This window comes from Eptatretus burgeri, chromosome 3, assembly GCF_056783735.1.
Source record: "Eptatretus burgeri isolate ZD-2024b chromosome 3, Ebu_testis_v1, whole genome shotgun sequence".
Taxonomy (NCBI): domain Eukaryota; kingdom Metazoa; phylum Chordata; class Myxini; order Myxiniformes; family Myxinidae; genus Eptatretus; species Eptatretus burgeri.
The window spans coordinates 19,126,497-19,148,968 of record NC_140963.1 but is presented as its reverse complement, the minus strand read 5'-3'; the positions used below and the strand labels follow the sequence as shown (position 1 = coordinate 19,148,968).

General features: G+C 44.9%; 1 protein-coding gene and 1 pseudogene across 13 annotated transcripts in view; one reads left to right on the top strand and one right to left on the bottom strand.

The window, feature by feature from the left end:
* Positions 1–22,472, bottom strand: part of LOC147029491 (uncharacterized) — a 210,977-nt pseudogene that overhangs the window by 103,137 nt on the left and 85,368 nt on the right. The gene's annotated exons all lie outside the window — the stretch shown is intronic.
* The window catches only part of STEAP4 (STEAP4 metalloreductase), an 86,716-nt gene that overhangs the window by 19,516 nt on the left and 44,728 nt on the right, over positions 1–22,472 (top strand). For 3 of the 12 annotated variants that reach the window (XM_085871987.1, XM_085871986.1, XM_085871985.1), the window contains exons 2-4: positions 5,826–5,940; positions 20,200–20,282; positions 20,781–21,254. In XM_085871987.1, coding sequence (XP_085728113.1) covers positions 20,247–20,282; positions 20,781–21,254 — 510 coding nt within the window. In that variant the 5' untranslated portion in view covers positions 5,826–5,940; positions 20,200–20,246. Of the gene's footprint in view, positions 1–5,825; positions 5,941–20,199; positions 20,283–20,780; positions 21,255–22,472 lie in introns of those variants that run through there. The other 9 variants (XM_085871990.1, XM_085871989.1, XM_085871988.1 and 6 more) reach the window with 4 other exon arrangements.

The following is a 22,472-nucleotide window of genomic DNA, read 5'->3' as shown; positions in this document are numbered from 1 at the left end:
AGCAACACCAAGTGGGGTTGACTCAGCCTGTCAACCTTCTGAAGTTGTTGAAATGAGCACCAGTGTACTGACAATAGGAGCACTGCATGAGTGGCACAGCTGTAACCCTAACCAATGATGCAACCAGCAGCCTCAAAGCTGCACATGAGTGTGTGTGTATTACAACAATTTGTGATAAACTTTTGAGATTGTGTTTAAAGCGAATAGTTTGCCTTAGGCTCATTTTAAGCAAATTCCAGAACTTTGGTCCAGTATAAATAACAGTTGTCTTTGCAAAATAAGTTCTTGCTTGTTAGATTAGCTTGTCTGGTTGAATAATTATGAATTCAGCAATTCAAATCAGCCAGAACATTGGTAATCCAAAATGAAAAATTATAGTTTCTACTTTCAGAATATTGTCATCATAAATTTTTTTTTTTAATGTGCATGTGAAACTTCACTGCAAATAATTATCATATAGTACAGTAGTCAGACGCCGACATTCGAGTGGGATACGTTCCTGAAAAATGCCGTGAATGTTGAATCCACGAATGTCGGGGCATTGTTTCAATGGGAAAAAGGGGGATAAGTTCCTGGTGGTTCATGATTCATAAGGGAAAAATCAAAAATCCCATGAAAAACAGCGAATAACCACAAATACGCCCAAAAAACCATAAATACACCACACAGGGCCGCACATGTAGAAGCAGGTCAGAAAAACCGCGAATATGCCTGTGAAAAACCGTGAATATATGAAAAACCTGCAAATACGTGAAGCACAGGGCCAAAAATGTAGAAGCAGGTCAGAAAAACTGTGAATACGCCTGCGAAAAACCATGGAAATGTGAAAAAAGAAACACGAATACGCAAAGCACTCCTTCCATCTCCTGTCCTTGTCTCCTGCTGCCCTTGTTGTGTGTTATTCTGTGTGTTAGCTCTCATACGAGCATCGACAACACATACAAAAAAACAAAAAAAAGCACAGGGCTGCGAATGTAGAAACAGGTCACATTTTATGAACTGCAAATACGTGGGGTCCGCGAAACCGTGAATGCTGGGGTCTGACAATATATGTATATGTATATGTATTTATGTATTTAAAACGTAATGAAGCTGTGTTTGTGTGTATAGTGTTGTGGTTGACGAAATTCGCAAACCACCATTCAGGTCCCTTAGGTGAGATATCTCTGTAAGTATATATGTAGTTAGGCCCAAACCCGTTGTTTAGAGGGAATAAATGTCATTCATTCGGGCTGCGACCCTTCTAGATAGCCGTTTTTCTTTTACTATCTTTATTTTGGACCAGCCGCCATTACTACCATTACTACCACCACCAACCACGTCTCAACAGCCATCACACAACAACCACCAACCGCAACGCCGCTTCACAACCACAGCCACGACCCTTGCCGTCACATCTCGCTCTCGCAACCATCGCATCACCGCCATTCCCGCGCCGCTTGTGGACACCGATCCTGGACTCGTGCAGGGCGCGCGCCGAGCGGCGGGTGCAAAAACACCAGCCTTTCCGAAGAAATCGGATCAAAAACGATTCACGCCCACTTCTGTTCCGTCCTATCAGCGAGCATGGGGCGGTTTGGCCCCGCCTCCAGGTGCGTCGGAGTATAATCGCTATATGCAGATTCGCGGATCAAAAAGCATTCACGCCCACTTTTCCTCTGTCCAATGGGGAGCCAGCCAGAGGTAAAGGGTCGAAGGTGAAGGAGCGAAGCCACGGGGGCTATAAAGGGCCGCGTTCGCTCGCCAAAAAGGCAGTTGAGTTGGGAAGAGTCGGAGTAGTTGAGTCAGTCAAGGAGAGTTGAGAAGAGAAGAGTCGGAGAAAGCAGTTGGACGGAGCTGAGAAGAGTGGAGAGTGGGAGAGTTGGAGAGGTGGCGGCGGCGAAGGCAGTCGAGAGGGCGCTCGTGTCAGAGTCGGGGAGCTGCGGAGAGGGGAGGCCGGTAACGCGACCGAGGTCGTGGTGGAGACGCTCGTCGCGGGACCCGAGCCAGCGAGATATCCTCATTCCCCCCGAGCATCAACAACCCCTTCCTATTTCCCCCGCGCTGAGATAGTGTGAGAAGGGGGCCCCGTTCCCACCCCATTCCAGACACTGTCCGCGAGGCCCGCGGAGTCGGGGCGCCACCGCCATTTTGCGGCTCATCACCAGACGGGTAGGCTCGACGCGGTCTCGGCCCCAGGCCCGTCTGCCCCCTCATAGTGGAGGGTGGTCCCTTTTTCTTTTGCTTTGAGTATATGTGTTGTCGGCGCCGTCTGTGAAGTAAAACTGTATAAGTGTTGCCGTGTGCTCGGTAGTCGGTTAGATCTGCATTGTTGCATTTGCTTTTTGTGCAGAATTGTGTGTTTCTTCTATTTTTACATTTGCTTTTGGTGTATAATTGTATATGTGTGCTATCCGTGTGCCATCGCGAAATAAATGTGCTTTATGTTGAACTGTTTTTCCCGTTTCGCTTCGTCTTTTTCTTTCATTGAATCTCCATCTTACTTCACGTAAAGGGTTGGTAGTGGGCTAAATACGCCCGAGAATTAATCGAACCGTCGAGGCCGACGATAACACTGCTCGGTTATCCCGATAGTACGGAACGGGTCGCTTAAAGTGGCCCGTGTCCGAAGTCGACCTGCGGCGAGGTGCGATCGCCCGGTCTACCCTCCGTGTGGGTACTTAGGTAGGTCGAATTTGGCGAGCAACCCTATCCCACGCGGGGGGCCGATTGGCACGATCGTGGTGAGGCCGAAAGGCCCACCCGTGACTAGTTCCCGGCGTTAGTCCGAGAGGGTCACGACGGGATTGTCCGTCCGGTGGGCGACGTGCCGCGATTCGAGTTACGTGGCCGCTCGCACGCCGGCGGGCGCGAATCCGCAACAATATATATATATATATATATATATATATATATATATATATATATATATATATATATATATATATATTTGTATTGTATATGACAAACAAACACAAACACTGGTCCGTGAATTATTGTAAGGATAAGGGGAGAACTGGGGAAGTGATATTGTGAATTTAACATTCCGTCTTTATTTACTTTTAACATTGTTCTTAACAAATGGGACACGGACAACACAGACATGATAGGCTTCTCAAGCACCAAAGTTCCCTGTGTATCTTTGTGTAACATTGTTAAGAACAGGAAGACATGGGGAGGGAAGGACAGAGAGTTTGGGTGAGGGTGCATGGAGTTGGAAGAGGGAGATTAAGGGTGCATGGAGTTGGAAGAGGGAGATTGAGATGTTGGGAAGGGGTGGGGGGATTGAGGACTTGGTGTTGGAAGGAGGATTGAGTACTTGGTGTTTGAGGCAGTTGAGGACTTGAAAAAGAAAAGGAGGGGGATGACAGAGTTGGCTTGTGGGAAGGAAGGCAGAGGGGAATAAAGTTGGGATCGAGGGATTTGAGGCTTTTGAGGAGTGGGGGTGGGGTAAGTGGGGAGTGGGGGGGGGGATTTGAGGACTTTGGGTTGGGAAGAGATTTGAGGAGTTGAAGGAAGGGGTGAGGGGAGCATAGAGTTTGAGTGTGGTGGGATGGGGGCAGAGAGATGACAATGTCGGGAGGGGGGTTGAGGACTTGGGATCGTGTGTGTGTGTGTGTAGGGGGGGGTGGGGAAGGGGGGCGTTAGGGATCGAAAGTCATGCTTTACATTGTGCAGAATTTCCATGGGTCCCAGATAGTCCCGTTGGGTCTTTTGTGTCCTCGTGGTGTTTTGTGTTTCCGGGGTCCTCGGAGTCTTTTGGGTACTTTTGGTTCAACATTTCAGGTGAAAATTGTGGGTGGCATCAGGTTAGCTGTCCAACCAATGGGTGAGGATGGACATGCATAATCACAAACACTTGCTCCATTATATATAATGTGGATGAGCAGCGTCTGTCCATCTATCGGCTCTATCCAATGGTCCATCCATACATCCATCTGTCTAACTATCATGTTTTATTGTAGATCACAGGATTTCAACCTTTCTTCACATGTGAACCCCTTTTGCTTAGTGACATTGACCTTGAACCAATCAAGATCAGGAAGTGAAAAAAGTTTGATAAAAACAGAATCTCAGAACTTGATGAAATAAATGATCTTCATTACAAACACCATTTATTCTCTAATACAGTTTTACAGTAAGCATAAGAAAAAAAATTGTAATGGTGGATCACTGCAAAAGGAGTTTCTTCATGAACATTCATTGCTGTTTCAGAAAAATGTCCTTTGCCATTTTGCTAATTTTCATCTTCATGCCTGTTATGAAGCATCTTAATGTCGATTGGGCCTGTTTATTAAACAGATTATCAATAGAGTACTAATTTTCTACAGAGCACATCGATGGTTGTCCTCAAGTTGCAATCTTGCTCGAAGTTTAGATTTCATTACGAACAGGGATATCAGGGCACAAACAGCCAATCTTGCAACCACAGGGTATTGATTTGGTGTATCACACCATAAGTCTAGCCAAGCTGTTGGCTTAACGGTTAAGGTGGCTTAAGATTTCGGGTCACGAGCTTGAGCCCCGATCTAACCGTTGAATTAACACGACGTGGCTTGACTTGGCCTGTAACAGAGGCACTGTATCAGCGACACAGCTGCGCGTCCAGCATAATGATGCAACCAGCATCAGCATACGAAACAACAACCACCATAAAGCCTGATGACGTTTTCTCTTCAAAGATATCCCGGGCTGTAGAATCATTTTGGAGATCAACGAGAGGCTCCTGGTCAGAACCTGATTGTTCCATAAAGTCATCAAATTGAAAAGGGGTTTGGAACGAGCTTTGCATTGAATTCGGGAAAACCAGGGAAGCAAGATGCGAAGCCTTCATTCAATGGAGTGAGATGGCTTTGATCAAGGACTTTGAAGAATTCTGGCAATCCTTCACCACCTCGACATTCACTGATGAAGTCAGTCGGACTTTCGAACATTTCGACATCCCCACGTCCAATATTTGTTGTAACATAATCAGGAATGCAGTGTTAGGCCATCCAGATCACCAGAAGTCTTTATTGCCTCTGCCACCGAAGGGGAAGGAGGTTTTCTTTTCACCCCTCTCTGTCTGTTTGTTTGTAACTTGCAAAATCGAAGATTTTTCAAGAATATTGGTTAGTCGATTTGGTTATTGTCTGTCTGTCTGTGACCGGCAGGTCACAATTTTCAACTGATCTTCACGAAACTTCACCACATGGTGGAGTTTGGCATAAAGAAGAAGCCTATTGTTTTTGAGGTCAAAAGGTCAACCTAGGCCCAAGGTCAACAACTCAGGTTCTGTTTCTAAAATCCTCAATTTTCATCCGATTGACTTGAAATTTTAAGAGGATCTATATTTCATGTCATTTAATTCAACCATCCAATTATTTTTGAGGTCCGCATCGGCCAAAAGGTCAACATAAGCCAGATTTCTAAAATTGTCAATTTTCATCCGATTGACTTGAAATTTGAAGAGGATTTATATTTCAGGTCACTGAATTCAACTAGACAATTATTTTTGACATAAACATCGACTAAAAGGTCAACATCGGCCAAAGGTCAACAACTTAGGTGATATTTCTAAAATCCTCAATTTTTATCTCATTGATTTGAAATTTGAAAAACATTTGCAGATCAGGTCATTGAATTCAACTTGCCAATTATTTTGGACGTCAACATCAGCTAAAAGGACAACATAGGCCGAATTTATAAAATTGACAATTTTCATCCGATTGATTTGAAATTTGAAGAGGAGTTGCATATTTTGCCAATGAATTCAACCACCAATTATTTTTGAGATAAAATTTGTTTTTTGAATTTTGCAAGTATAGTGCTCTGTATGACATCTTCTTCTTGTTTGTCGCCTACAGGTCACAATTTTAAACCAATCTTCACGAAACTTCACCACATGGAAGAGTTTGTCATAAGGCCACCTATTTTTTTTGAGGTCAAAAGGTCAACTTCGGCCAAAGGTCAACAACTTAGGTAGTATTTCTAAAATCCCCAATTTTCATCCGATTGATTTGAAATTTGAAGTGGATTTAAATTTCATGTCAATGAATTCAACAAGCCAATTATTTTTGAGGTCAACATTGACAAAAAGGTCAACATAGGCTCAAGATCAACAACTAAGGAGGTATTTCTAAAATCCTCGGTTTTCATCGCATTGACTTGGAATTTGAAGAGCTTTTACCAATCAGATCACTGAATTCAACCACCAATTATTTTTGAGGTCAACATCGGCCAAAAGGACAACATAGGCCAGATTTCTAAAATTGTGAATTTTCATCCCATTGACTTGAAATTTGAATCGGAGTTGCATATTTGGTCATTGAATTCAACCACCAATTATTTTTGAGGTAAAGTTTGTTTTATGGATTTTGCAAGTTTCATGCTCTGCACGACATCGTCTTCTTGTTTTATTGTTTGTTTGCAGAATATCTCAAAAAGTTGTGTACGGATTCTGATGAAATTTTGTGGACAGTTTGGGTGTGTGACATGGACGATCTGATTAGATTTTGGTGAAGCTCTGGAACCGGATCTGACTACTAGAATTTTTAGGTGATCCTTCAACATTGAGAGATAGGATCAAAATGATATTTAGCATGATATCTCAAAGTTGTGGACAGATTCGGATGAAACTTGGTGGACATGTTGTGTGTGTGACAAGGAATAAATGATTCGATTTTGGTGAAGGTCTGAATCCGAATCTGGATACGAGAATTATTTAATTCTCTAAATGATTCTTCACCATTGAGAGATCGGGCCAAAAACGATACATTATATGATATTTCAAAAATGTATTGGGCCCGATATGTTCTCGTGGATCAGGCATTACGGGGTGGAGGTATGCGCTCTACCAATTGCCCTTTTAGCTATTTCTGTGTCGGTCCCTTCGGACAACTAACAACACCACCAACACTGTCGTTGCTTCTAAATTGCAGGCACTTCAATCATACATTACATCTTCCCCTTCAAGATGGACAGGAGCAGTGACCAAGTTATTGTTACACAAATAAATAGTATGCAATGCAAAACAATGCATTCAGAGAAATAGAAACATGAATCTTAAACAAAATGGACCCATAAAATAAATGGAAGCATTGATCACAGAATCATTCTGCAAAGTCCAACTCGGTCCAAAACAAAACAACATATCCAACTCTTAAATCCACATTACATTGCAACAAATCAAATCCAACTCAGTGTGAGCAAGCATCCAAGCTTTGTAAAGGAAACGCTTCCAGTTCATCACAAATCGAGTCTGTCTTGCCGACGACTGATATGACCACTTAGAGTTCGAGTTACTGAGCGAGCTGTGAATCACTTGGGTTGACTTAGCCTGTAACAGAGGCACTGCATCAGCGGCACAGCTGTGCTGTTAGGGTGACTGCTCTGCTTGGCTCACACATATCTACAGAAGGTGCATTGTCACAATCTGGAGGCTTTAATTATGATGAATGGCTTCAGCCATCACATACCTCACTAGTCGAGTTATCAGTATCAACGAAAGACCGATCGAGGGTAGCACCCACCCTCATTGGCTACACTGGTGTTCTTATGTAAATGTTGATGGTTATGGTGATAAGTGTCACCCATTTCACAGGACCGATCAACGCACAAACGTGGCTCAGAGTGCTGCTTCACAATCACAGCTGATATCCACCATTTGCAACACATAGGTGGCTCCATTCTAACTTCATCATTTGGATGTAATAGTTGAAGATCTTTGAGCATGTGATGATCATAGTAGAACTTCTGTTTTGCTTTTTCCAAGTTGAAATGTCTTTTCACAGCATCTTTGTCTTAAGCCATAGGCACCATAAGACTGCAGGCAACGGGAAGGGTATTCCTCGGGCACCAGAAGACCGCAGGCAATAGGAAGGCTATTCCTCAGACGTCTTCCCATCAGTAATTGAGCCAGCGATGGGAGAATGCCTTCCAATGGCATTGTGCGATAATTCAGCAAGGCTATGTGTTTGTCTGTAGATTTTCACCAGAGTCGTTTGACAGGATGTACAGCCCTCTCGACTTCTCCATTTGAACGTGGCTATCTGGGACTAGACGTTCCAAGAATGATTCTGTGATCTTTGCCGAATTTTCTCACAAGTTGGGAGTTGTAAATAGACCCATTATCAATCCGTAGAGTCTGGTGGACCATGTCGACTGAACTGTTTTCAATTCCTCAAGAGTTGTGCTGTAGCGTAAATCTTTCACTTCATCCACCTCAATGAATCTGGAGTAATAAAATCAACCATTATCAGGTATGTCTTAGCATCAAACTGGAATAAGTCTGTCCCAATTTCACTCTGAAGTAGATTTAATGTAAGAGCTGGTTTCAGGAGCTCATCAGGCAGGCAATTTTGATAATCAGCGCACTTGGAACAGTTCTGAAGAGTTTGCCCTCCGTCCACATTGATGGAGGGCCGGTATAGAACCTCCCTACCTTATTCATAAATCAGGTTCAGCATGCAGGGTCCCAATACTGAATGGGTATTTGGCAGGTAGGCTCTTGAAAGGGTGTCTGGAAGCTGCATACCCTCCCCTCTTCTGTACTGAATTTTGAGATTACACCATTGCAGTCATAGTAGCATGCTTTGCATTCTCATCAGTGCGGACAGCAGCGGCTTCTTGGCGATCATTTCCACAGGCTTATGGTCATTGTAGATGGTGACTGTTTTCCGAAAGATATGACAATGAAACTTCTTGCAGGCATGGACTATAAGACAGCATCTCCTTCTCCATTTGTGCATACCATGTCTCCATCTCCATGAGAGTCCTGGAGTTGGCTGTATGCGATGGGTTGGTTGTCCTGGACGAGAACGGCACCAAGTCCACTTCGTCCAGCATCACAGTGAATCTCGACTGGTTTGTTGACAACAAAGTATGCAAGAACAGGCAGATGACAGAAAAATTCCTTCAGTCTCTCAACTGCTCTGGCTTGAGCCGATTGCCATTGATATTCAACATCCGATTTCAGCAGCTCCCAGAGCAGAGCTAATCATCACTCAACCGAGGGATGAACTTTTTTTTTTTTTTTTTGTATACCTTGGTCGAGGCTCGTATGAGAGCTAACACACAACTCACAGCAAGGAGGCATGAGACAAGAGGGGCGGGAGTGGAAGGGACAAAACAGTGGGGAACAGACACATTAGGTGAACTGTGGAAGGGAGAGGGATGGGGATGGGACAGGGAACATGGCGAAGAGAAGATGGACATTTCAGGGACTTTCAGGAAGGAAAGCAGGAGAAATGAAGGAAGTGGGCTTGGGTGGATTATCAGGGGTAGAAAAGATCGAGGATTTGGATGGGGGAAGATAAGAGGTGGTGGTGAACAGCTGTTTTGAAAGCCTGGAGGGAAGAATGGGAAAGAATAGAGTGAGGAAGTTTATTCCAAAGGCGGGAAAAAAGAGGAATGAAAGAGTGAAGATGAGCAGTGATTCGTGATTTTGGTAGTTTTACCAGAAGGGGGTTGTTGGCGGACCTTGAGCGCCCTGTGGAAATGTGGTGGGGACAAATCGCAGAGAGAGCAGGGGGGCAAGGCTGGAGAGGAGTCGGTAGAAGACAGAAAGACCACCGACCAACCTGCGGTGATTGAGTGAGAGGCCCAAAGACTCAGCTTCATTGCGGGAGATGCCGATGATCTTAAATGCCCTGGTTTCGACAGCGTGAAGCCGAGAAAGGTGGGAGGCAGGAGCACCAGCCCAGAGGGGAGAGCAGTACTCCATCAGGCTACGGACAAAAGCTTTGTAAGTGGTCAGGAGCTCAAGAGGGCCGAGGAAGGACTTAGCACGACGGAGGATTCCCAGTCGGCGACTGGCTTTTGAGGCGAGGTTGGAAATGTGACTTTCCCAGGAAAGGTCATGGCAGATAGTGAGACCTAGAAGCTTGAAAGAAAAGACTTCTTCCAGAGGATTGTTGAGAAAGTGCATGGGGGGGTTTTGTAAACGGTCCTTTCGAAGAGACATAGTGAGAGTGTGAGATTTGTCTGGATTGAAAGACATAAATGGACCCATAAAATAAATGGAAGCATTGATCACAGAATCATTCTGCAAAGTCCAACTCGGTCCAAAACACCTTTGACAGGTACATGATAAATCCGACGAAATGTCCCGCAGCTTCCTTATCGGTTTGAGTTGGCATACTGTGAATTACCTCCACTTTCGTCAGATCAGGAGTAATCCATCAGCAGAAAGTATATGTCCTACGTACTATACCTGTGACTGGCAGATTTTACACTTCCGCAGATTAAACTTCAGATTTTATTTTGTTGCTCTCTCAATGACTTGTTTCAGGATTCGATCATGCAGCTTCACATCTGGACCAGCTACAACAGTCATCCATGATGCAAATGCTCCATCTATGCCTTAAATCATCTGGTGCATAATCCTCTGAAAATTTTCAGGTACACATTTCAGTCCAAACAGAAGACGAAGCCACTTATATCTACCGAACTGTGTATTGAAACACGTCAGATAGGATGATTCCTCGTCCATTTCGATTTGTAGGAACCCTGATTTCACATCAAGAACTGAGACATCTTGGTATTAGTAGGTAGACTTGCAACGACCTCCTCAACAGTGAGCATGTGATGGTGCTCCCTCTTGATGCTCTCGTTCAGATCGGACAGATTCTCTGTTTGTCATTTCTAAGAGATACCACCATTCTGCTGACCCATTCAGTTGTTCATTAACTTTGGCAATGTATTCATCGGATTTCATCTGCCCCAGTTGGGTTTTAATAAGTGGCAAGAGGGAAGCAGGATGTTGCTGAGAAGGTCGTACTATTCCCTTTGCACGAGATTGCAATTAAATTGTATAAATACCTGGTAGAGTTCCAGTAGTTCACACTAGAGCTGGATATTCCTTCAGCTCAGTAAGAACGTCACATGTGTCCACTTCAGTTCCAACGGAATCAAGTCTGATGATTAGACCCAGAACTTCAGCTGTATCTCTGGATATTATGTTTTCCTGTGGGAGAGCAATCACTTCAAACATTGTGATGACTGTCTTGCCACAGTACTGAATATGAAGATCCACAGCTGCGATGGGTTTTATCCTGTAATTCGAGAAGGTACACAATACCCAGTGTGATTGAAAAGCTGATAATCAGATAGTGTTGTTGTGTTGCACTGAGCTCCGGTATCAATTCTGAAGGTCACTTGCCTTCCTGACACTAAGAGAGACTGCCTTCATCTATCACCAGGTGATGCAGCCATTGTCTGCAGTGCGCTGTCCGCAATATTTTCCCATTAGTTTCATCCATATTCTCGGTTGTATCAGCACAAGCATTGTCTAACTGAGTTTCAACCGAATGTGTGCTAGCACTTTGATGGCAAGCTGCATGGCAATGGTTCGGTTTCTTGCAGTAAGAGCAGGTGAATCCAATTGCTGGACATTCCCCACAATTCCATGCATGGTTAGGATCCTTACCAAAGTGATGGCAACCTGTTCTTACGCAGGGGCTTATTTGGGGTTGGTCTCCTGCGTGATGGTGGTAGTGGTGCTGTGTTCGAATGTGGTTTCAGCATCGCTTGTTTGTAGTGAAAAGCAACCACACTCATATCCTCATCACGGACAATGCGAATCTGAGTCCTTAAAAGTTCATATTGCTGACCCACTTGAAGAGCTTTGGCCAGCAAAAGTTCCTGACCTCCGTCTAGCAGGCATTCCTGGAACTTCTCCTCGGACACGCTTTGTATGACAGCATCCATGAGCACATCTTCAGATTGCGCATACTCACAGTCCAAGAGGATGAGATGCAAGTCCTTAACAAAGTTGTCGAACGATTCCTCGGAGCTGTTTCTCTTGAACAGCCGATGCCTCATGATGTGCTCGTTTTTTCAGGGACCGATGTCCCATTAAAATTTGTATAAAACTTTGTTGGGGTCATCCTTCTTACCTTCAGTCCACTCAAAGGTCTTTTTCTCTCTTGTCCTTGTTCTCCGATCCACTTTCCAAGTCAGCCTGTCTTGCGTTTGTTAGGCAGATCAGCCAACAGACGGTGTCGCTTCAAAATCTAACAAATTCCTCATTTAACGAAGTTAAATCGCTGTCAATCGTGGGGTGTTCAAAGTTAACGGATGCCATAGTGTATGTATATATATATATATATATATATATATATATATATATATATATATATATATATATACAGTATATATTATATGTACAGTATATGCTGAGCCACTTACAGAAAGTCATTGAGCCACCTGCAGGAATGGAGCCCTCCCAGTTGTGTGTGTGTGTGTGCGCAAGTGTACGTGTACGTGTACGTGTACCTGTGTGGATACGTACGTGTACATATGGGGTTTCAGGATGTGGAATGAAATCCTCCCAGGGTGGACTCAAAGTATCCACCTTAATTTCAGTAATGGATCATTATTCACAGACTAGGCTGTGAAGTTTTCTGTTCTCAAAGTTTTGTGCCGAGGGCTCTCTTCAGGATCGCTACTCGTGCCCAGGACAGCTTCCAACTGTAGTTTGTTTGTAGTGATATTCCCAGGGATGGTTTTTAATATCTCTGTGAGGTTCTTCGTCATCACTGGTACAACTTTGGCATTCTTCAGCTTCCAGGATCTTTCACTTCATATTTGAGGTCTTGGTATTTGGTCATTTTCTTGATTTCTGCATCGTTAGTCCAAAATCACCAGAATTAACACCTTAATTAGCAATGCCACCTTCTCTTTTTTTTTTTGTTCCTAACTATGATATCTGGTCACAATGTTTTGATTTTGATGTTCACGCCCGATGGGATCATAAGGTCGTATGTGAGCGGTACTTCCATGTTTTCAGTGATTGCTTTTGGTTCATTTTACCACAAATTTTCTGAAACTGGAATATCAAAGTTTTTGCAGATGTGCCAGCGGACACTTTACAAACTCTGTTGTGTCATTGTGTGAACAGCTGTTCTGACACTTTTTACAGCGCGGCAACATCGCGGTTATATAATTGGTGATTCTGTCCTGTGTCTTGTCACACTTATTGTTGGGTGTGATGTGGGCGGAGATTGCCGGGTGAATTGTGGGCGGGGTTAATGCGGAAGAGCAACGTTTTTTGTGCTGAATCGTTTTCTGTGTGATGCCGGAAGTTGATTTTCTGAGCAGGAAGTGATAATCTTCCTGTTCCGTTAGTTGTTGACGCGTAGCATTGTAACTCTCGTTCTTTATTGTTTTTCACCAGAAGTGTTTTTAAAACATCTTGTGCAGGCGATTTCTTCCTCTTTTTTGGTGACAGTGGTTATTACAGCATGGCGACATCGCGCTGTTATATAATTGGCTATTCTGTCCTGTGTCTTCTGTCACGTCTTCTGTCACACTTATGGCCGCATACGTCCCTTTGATCTGAGGGCTATAAATAGAAATTTGTACAACGTCACAACTCTTCCCATCATGCATGCTAATTCACCGTGTCAACATTTAAATTTTATAACTGCAAAATTGTTTCATCATTCTTAACCTTTTACTGCCCTCAGCCACGCGATATTGAAGTATTCGCTTCTTGTTTTTTTTTCGTGTTCGGTCATTAAGTGTCACATCATTCTCTTTGCTTAACCCACCTCCACCCCTCACCTGTCTTTTATGTTTTTCCTCCTCCCCCCACCCTTCTCTCTCACTCTGTCCCTTCCTCACTCCCCCATCTTAATAAAATGCAGCACTCTCCTCCCACACCTCTGTCGCTCTCTTGCTGTCTCTGCCTGCCTGCCTGTCTGCCCGTCTGCATGATGTGTATGTATGTATGTATGTATATATATATATATATATATATATATATATATATATATATATATATATATATATATATATATATATATATATATATATCTCCTGCAGTGAATAGCAATGTTTGTTGAGGTGTTGCTCTCCCCACCTCTCCCTTCTTCATCCTCTCTGCCTCCCCTCCCCCTCTCAACCCACACCTGCCTCCTCTCTCTCTCCCTCTTTCTCCCCCACCCCCACTTCCCTTTATTGTCCCCATCAGCGAAGCAACAGGTTGTATTTGCTCATAATAATAATGTTACTGTGTGTGTGTGTGTGTGTGTGTGTGTGTGTGTGTGTGTGTGTGTGTGTGTGTGTGTGTGTGTGTGTGTGTGTGTGTGTGTGTACGCACGTCTCCCCCTTAACTCCAAAACCATGAAACCTATTAAGGGAACCCCAAGGAAGTACATGAATGAAAATTGTGCGTTTGGGTTAATTTAAACACCTCTTTTGAGGATTATAATTAACAGCCTTATTTAATTAGGCCACTGTCAGGTCAGGTTCGATCTGTGACCTGCTACAGGTACCATGTTAACCTGTACTAACCTGTTCCATGGTCGGGTCGTCGGCGACTAAACCGTCTCCCCCACCAGGTTTTCTGGTGGGGAGGGTGTTTGGATATGGACACCCAGCAGGATTAAAAACAAGACCTGTCAAGGGGCGGAGGAGCTCCTTGTGAGCCAACGGCCATCCATATCTAGTGCCCAACTGTGTCTGCGGACGTCCTCCTGCAGTTGGGTTACTTCTTATTAGGAGGTTGGTGGCAGGATTTGCACTCCAGCCACCGTAAAACGCTTCATTCCGCAAAACGCAAAAACGCAAAAAAATCTGAAAACCCACTCCGTGGGAGTACCTCCTGTGCAGCTTCGCAGGGCAGCTCACCGGATGATGGGATTGGGGCAAAGCCTTCGGGACCCCCAATCTTTGATAGGAGGGAAACCACGGGGTAACATCCCTGGGTCAGATTGCGGGAGAGTGTGTCGGAGTGGTGCTGAGGTGTCGTCCACCAGACGGCGGTCTCCTTGGGTTAACCTGAGGCGGTCCCTTCGGGTGGGTGCCTGGAATGTCCTATCCCTAAGAGAGGATGATCACCTTTCTCTGTTATCATCTGAGCTCAAGTTTTTGGACATCGGGATTGCAGCTCTCTCTGAGGTTCGGAGACCGGATTGCGGCGAGATAATGGTGGGTGGTTACACCTACTATTGGTCTGGTCGCTCTGATGGTTACCATACCCAAGGAGTTGCTGTAGCTGTGTCCAATAAGCTGACCCCAATGATAATTGAGGTAACACCGGTCAACGAGCGTATTATGAGATTAAGGATTCGTCACTCCTTAGGTGTCATTTCCCTGGTCTCTATTTATGCTCCGACTGAGGCGAGTGATCTTACCGTGAAGGATGCATTCTACGCCACACTCGAGTCTGTGGTTGATCAGTGCCCCAGACGAGATACACTTCTAGTCTTGGGGGATTTCAATGCATCGACTGGAACTGATAGGGATGGTTATGAGGTGTGTGTTGGTCCCCATGGGTCAGGAACTATGAACCAGAATAGCACTAAGTTCCTTGACTTTGCAAGAAGTCATGGACTTAGGGTGGCTGGTTCATGGTTTCAGCGCCCACAAGCTCATCGCTGACTTGGTATTCCAACGCTGGCGGTGTGGCAAAGGAGATTGACCATGTCCTCATTGACGGTCGTTGGAGGATGATCCAGAACTGCAGGGTCTACCGGAGTGCTCAGTTCCTCAATACTGACCACAGGCTTGTTGTAGCAACTCTAAAGCTGCACCTTAAATCCTGGAGAATGGTACCATCCCAGCCTAGGCTGGATGTTGCCAAGCTCAGGGATGACAGAGTAGCTGAGGAGTTTGCGAACAGGCTGAGTGGACACTTGGGGGGTCTGGGTGCTCCTTGGGGTCCTGAAGAGTTGTGGAGCACCTTCAAGACCACCGTCCTTGATGTTGCCGGTGGATGCCTTGGAGTTCACCGCAGGGCAAAGAAGAATTTTGTCTCTCAAGGGACACTGGATACCATTGACCAGAGTCGCAGGGCCAGGCTGAATGGCAGAGCTGAGCTGTTCAGGGAGCTGAGGCGTAAAACTGTACGTGCACTGAGGGTGGACAAGGAGGCCTATGTGCGAGGAATCTGTGAGGGGTAGAGCATCACCTGTGGACAGGTGATTCTCGTCCCGCTTACAGGGGAATTCGCATTACGTTCATCCAAGCCCATCCCTCGGAGCACTGCAGTTCGAGCAGAGAGTGGTAGGCTCTGACAGAGGAGTCTGAAGTGAAGGCCCGCTGGGCCGGTTACTTTGAGCGGTTGTACCAGGCTGATCCCCCAGCTGTCGAGTTGGACGTCAAGGGTGTTACAATCCCTGCTGCTGACCCTCGAATCAACTGTGGTCCACCATCGCTTGTGGAAACACGGGCTGCGGTGAACCAGTTGAAACGGGGCAAAGCTCCAGGGATCTGTGGCATCCATGCTGAACTTCTCAAGGCTGGTGGAAATGCTGCACCGTTGCCGTTGCATGCAGTTTTGTGCTCTGCCTGGAACACAGGCATCATCCCAACTGACTGGAAGAGGGGCCTTGTTGTCCCTCTCTGGAAAGGGAAGGGTGATCGCCAAGACTGCAACAACTACCGAGGGGTGACGCTGCTCTCAGTGCCGGGCAAGGTCTTTGCTCGGATAATTCTTGATAGGGTTCGCCACCATCTGCTTGAGCACCAGCGTCCAGAGCAGTCAGGCTTTACACCAAAGAGGTCAACGATTGACCGTATCCTTGCTCTTCGTGTCCTCACTGAACGCAGACGAGAGCCTGCAGGGGCTGCTTGCAGCCTATGTTGATCTCTGTAAAGCGTTCGATTCAGTGAATCGGGATGTCCTCTGGAGGATTCTTGGTCTTCGTGGGGTGCCACCGAAACTGATCGATCTGATGTCTGAACTCTACTCTGGTACTGAGAGTGCTGTGAAGTGTGGTGGTACCGCCTCTGACTTATTTCCAGTTGTTACTGGAGTTCGTCAGGGATGTGTACTTGCCCTCACACTTTTCAGCACTTGTATGGACTGGATTTTTGGGAGGATGTCGGAGAGATCAAGTTGCGGTGCATCGTTTGGCAATGTCAAGATCTCGGACCTTGATTTTGCAGATGATGCAGTCATCTTTGCGGAGACTTTAGACATCCTCTTGGGGGCCCTCGAGGTGCTGAATGAGGAGTCGGAGCCGTTGGGATTACGGATTTCTTGGGTCAAAACAAAGATCCAGGCTTTCGGTGACATCTTGAATGCTGCTGTCCTGTCTGTGTCTGTTTGTGGTGAGGATGTTGAGGTCGTGGATAAATTCACTTACCTTGGCAGTGATATTCATGTCTCCGCAGGTTGTGAGCCGGAGGTCAATAGACGTCATGGATTCACTGGATCATGGGGTGTGGCGCTGCCGGTACCTGTGCGGGAGGACGAAAGTCCGAGTCTTCAGGTCCTTGGTACTTCCAGTCTTGCTCTATGGGTGCGAGACTTGGACTTTGACCAAGGATCTGAGACGGAGACTTAATTCCTTTGGTACCAGGTCTCTTCGGAGAATCCTTGGCTATCGCTGGTCGGATTTTGTGTCCAACGAGCGGTTGCTGAGAGAGACTCGGATGAGATTTGTTACCTGCATAGTCCGTGAGCGTCAGCTGCGGCTGTATGGACATGTGGCTCGTTTTCCTGACGCTGATCCTGCTCACCAGATTCTCTCAGCGAGGGAGTCTCATGAGTGGAGGAGGCCAGTGGGCCGACCACGTGCCTCATGGTTGCAGCAGGTTGACCATCATCTCAAGGAGATGGGGATGGGCCTGGCATCTGCCTGGGGGATGGCCAGACGGAGGCCCCTGGAGTACCGGCGGAAAGTGGACGCAGCGACGCGCTGTTCTGGCACATGCTCCCATACCTGACCTGACCTGACCTTATTTAATTATATCCTTCAATAAGGCATCATCCTAGGTCAGACCTCTGTCAGCTTGCTGGGATGTTAATTCACGTTATTTGTTTTATCTATATATACAATGTCGATTCAAATTATGCATGCCCTGATTTGGAAACACATCTATTCTCACGGACTAATTAAAGTATCTAATCGAAATATATCTGATTTGAGAATCAGATCTTGTGGACGATATACTGAACGTATCAAAATCTGGAGTGAAAATTTTAACAAACTTTAAAACGAAGTGCATTTATTTAAGCACAGCATGAAGCTTAATTTTCTTTTTGTACTGTTCAGACGATTATATTTAGTCAATAAAACATTAAGGAATGTTCAGGAAGTGGAACTTCATTGAGCGCAACGCTGTGCTCTATAACCTGCTTTTGCAATGCATGACGATACAGTCCACAGGGGTCCTTCTTTTTTTTATTTCTTCGGCAATTACGTACGCAGTTTCTTTTTACCATTCTGTGCGATCTGCTTTCACGACAAAATATTAATATAAACATACGAATAGTTGATACAATATATTAAGTCGACAGTTGCTGAAAACGAAGAGGTACAAAGTCAGCACACACGGATGTACACGGATGTGGTACAAACAGAGCCGGATTTAAGTTTAACAGCCCCCAGGACCAAGTAGTAGAGGCCCCCCCTCCACAAACCTTGAAATGTAGTGGGAAGAGAAAATAATTTTAAAAGAGCATCTTCAGATCTTCACCAAAATCGAATCGGTTCATCCTTGTCACACACCAAAACTGTCCACCAAATTTTGTCCGAATCCATCTCCAACTTTTTGAGATATTTTGTTCACAAACAGACAGGGGTGAAAAGATAACCTCCATCCACCGAAGGTGGACGGAGGTAATTATCACTTAGAGCTTAATAAAGTGATATCGAATTGATAAAGTGATTTTGATGGAACGTTAACACAAATTTATCAAAAACTGAATGGGGAAAGTCAAATTGCCAGCCTTACATAGCAGATGTGACTGACCCCATATACCACATACCTGTCTCTGCTACCTTTAAATCAACAAGGAAATAAATAATACGAGCTTTATGAATAAATAAATGTATCGTACGTTTTTCGTGAGCCCCCTGGAGTTTGGGCCCTGGACAAATGACAAATGAAGTCCCGTTGGTCCATCCCTAAATCCAGCTCCGGGTGCAAGTGACTCTCCATGGGGTGCATACATTCCTGCATACGAAGAGTTTGGTAGAATGCGTATGGGGGTGGTGGCATGCATGCAGGCAGGCGTTTGCTAGGTAGATAGTATGGGTTTTAATATTTAAATACTCCCACCCGGTTTTATATAGAACACGGTGATTAAAAAGAAAACGTTGCTGTTTGGGTGCATTTTATCATCCCGGTAATACCCTGGAATGCTGCCTATTCTCCCCTCATGCTTCCTTCCCTTGCCCTTATACTGTGTTCCATTCTCCTTATGCTGCCTCTCCCCACTTCCTTGCTCCCCCCCCCTTCCTCGCTCCCCCACCCCTCCACCTCTCTCCCAAGTCCCCCTATCAAACGCATGTCCAGAACACCCCCTTCCCCTCCCCACTATTCCCTCTCCCCCATCCTCCTTTCTCCCTGCCCCCTGCAGTGAAAAGCGACATGTGGTGAGGCCTCGCTCTCCCTCCCCCTTCCTCGCTTCCCCACCCCTTCCCGCTCACCGACCCCTCCTCACTCCCTCACCCCTTCCCACTCCCCCACACCTCCACCCCTCCTCGCTCCTCCTCCCCCCCCCGCCCCAACCGTTTTAAAATTCCCATCAGCGAAGCGACGAGTTGTGTTTGCTAGTTAAATAATACTGTGTATGAAAATATCCTAAATCGATTTGTCTGCCCCCCATATGTACTAATAAAGGGTTTCTGCTGTTGCAGAAAAATAGGATTGTAGAATTGAAAGCTGCACAATGGAAAGTTGTTGAATTGTAGGATTGAAAGCTAATAAACAATCTATTTGGAAATAAAAGTTGTCTGTTTAACCATAAGGCCACCTGTTTTAAAAGCCCATATCCTCCCAAAAGACAATGGAAGAAGCAGGATTTGTAGTTTCGATATGGAGCTGTTCCAACTTCCATTAGTTCCATGTTTATTATTTGATGACAGCAGGAACCCTCGAGTTTCGAATAAAGGGTGATTGACTCAGGAGGAGCACGTAAATCGTATCATAGTAATACTTGTCAAAGCAACAGAAAATATATAACAGTACAGTACAGAAGGAGCATACAGACAACAACAACCACAGCCTCGACGATAGCAGCCAGGAAAAAAAAAGACACAAACAACTACTACTACGTGTTATGAAAGATCCATTTTCACACGTTTCACTTCATGTTACATCCTTGTTGATGGACATGCAATATTGTTGCGAAGTGCAGCTTGCTGTGTTTTAATTGAACCCATCAGCAAAGACATGAGTAGGCACAACATGTAGTGACATGTGTTAAGGTTCTCCCTAGAAAGAGGGTGGGCCATCCTTCCCACATTCTCACTATTCAATCCACCCCTCTTCCTGTCCCAGCCTCACATCTGTTAAATTACTTCTCCGAGTCTATCCACTCATTTCCAATGCTCCAGTCCTTCAAGATAGTAGCTGATGACAAGGTAATTCCCTTTTATTTACCTACTCAGGTACTTTTATGCTCTCTGATTCCTGCCTCTCTCTTTCTTCACTAGTGGAAGTAAAGAGCTTGACTTGACTTCACTAGTACCAACTACTTCGATATCCTTGCAGTTAATTGACTACCTCCAGTGTCTATCTGTGTCTTCCCTGCTTCAAATTGAGTGTGCATGTCATTTGTCCATCTGTTCCCCCTAAACTCCTAAACGTTTCCTAAACGTCCATCTCCTAAACGTTTCCCCCTCTCCCCATGTTGTGCAGCTCTCACAAGCCTTTACACGTGCATGAAAAGATGCACGGAATGTTATCAAGTTCTCTTCTTCTCTCATCCAACATGAAATATATGTTAGTCCATTTATTACAGAGCATGACATGGTGAAACTTAAGTGGGTGTCATTATTACAAAGATTAAAAAAGTTGAATGCCAATGTTTGGATGAAATTATTTTGCTTCTCATTTAAAAGAATTATCTGTTCTTTCAGGTAGACGACAGGGAAATCAACAGATGCAGTTTTCCATTTCTAAACATGAATAAGGAAGTTGCTACTCAAGTGGTATGCATCGTGGGAACGGGAGATTTTGGTTGCTCCTTCGGAAAGAGACTTCTTCGAAGCGGTGTTGCTGTAGTCTTTGGCAGTAGAAACCCGAGACAAATCAGCAACCGCCTGCCAGAAGAAGCACAAGTGCTTTCGGTGAAACAAGCGGTTGCAGCTTGCGACATTGTGGTGCTCGCGGTGCGACAACAGCACCAGGCAGCCCTGGAAGGAGAGTTATCTTCAGTCATCAACGGAAAGATCTTGGTAGATGTGAGCAACACTGACAAACGACCTGCTCAAAATTCCATACCCAACACCAGTGAACTCCAAATGCTTTTTCCTCAGACACATATCGTAAAGGCTTTCAACATGATCTCAGCTTGGTCTTTACAAGCTGGCTTGGATGATGCATGCAAAAAGGTATTGCAACTGTACAACATTGCTTGAGCGATTCACAATACCGTATATATTCATTTAACTTCACACTAAATTCATTCCACCACAGACATTTCTGCAATGTTATTGAGTTTGCATGTAATATATACTTATGGATGAATTGAACAATGATTATGCGTAAATTTAGTCAACTAATTATGATGATTGTTAAAATTTCATTGTATTAAATCTGGACTGTTCACCACAAAAGCTGGAGGATGACAGTTTACATTCAACTTGCTCACACATCATTAGAGTTTTGATCAGAATGCTTCACAATCCATCCATCCATCCATCCATCCATCCATCCATCAGGACCATACTCTCTGCAGAGCATTGGTGCTGCCGAAGCAGTCTCCTTGGCTATTGGGCACAATACTGGATGGGTCGCTACTCCGGCACAGGATACCAGCAAGCTGGTACTCATTTTGCCAAACTTGGAAGGATGGCAGGCAGAGTCAACCCCACCTGGTATTAATTCAACAACCAAGGGGGATTTGAACTCAGGAACTTAGGATCCCAAGCCCACCACCCTAACCATTAAGCCAACACCAGGCATACTTATTCGCAATTCAAGCAACAAAGTTTTGGTTTTGAACACTGCATATATTTATTACCTCTGCCTCTGGATGGAGGTTATGTTTTCACCAGTTGATTGTTAGTTCCATTTGGGTTTCAGGAAGTGGGAGGAAGTTCTCCCAGAACTCAAAATATCCACTTCCTTTTTGGTAAAGGATCATGATTCATGAACCAAACTGTTAAACTACGTTCCAAGGGCTCTTTCAAAATTTCACCGAACCCCTGACAGGCTCCACTTATAGCTTGTTTGGAGTGATATTCCCCAGAATGATTTTTAAGTACTCATGAAGCGTTTTCTTTGTCATCCCTGTCGCTCCGACTATCATTGGTACAATTTCAGTTTTCTTCAATTTCCAAGTCCTCTTGACCTCATTTTTCAGATCCTGGTACTTGGTCATTTTTCTGATTTCTGTAGCAGTTAGTCCAAAGTCATCAGGAACTGAAACCTCGATCAACAATGCTGACTCTTCTTTTTGTGTTTGAGCACAATGTCCGGACGCAATGCTTTGTTTGCCATGTCCACACTTGATTGGATCATCATCATGTGTGAGCATTATATGTTCATTTTCAAGGATCAGATTTGGTTTGTGTTTCCATGATTGTTCTGGGACCGGGATGTTGAAA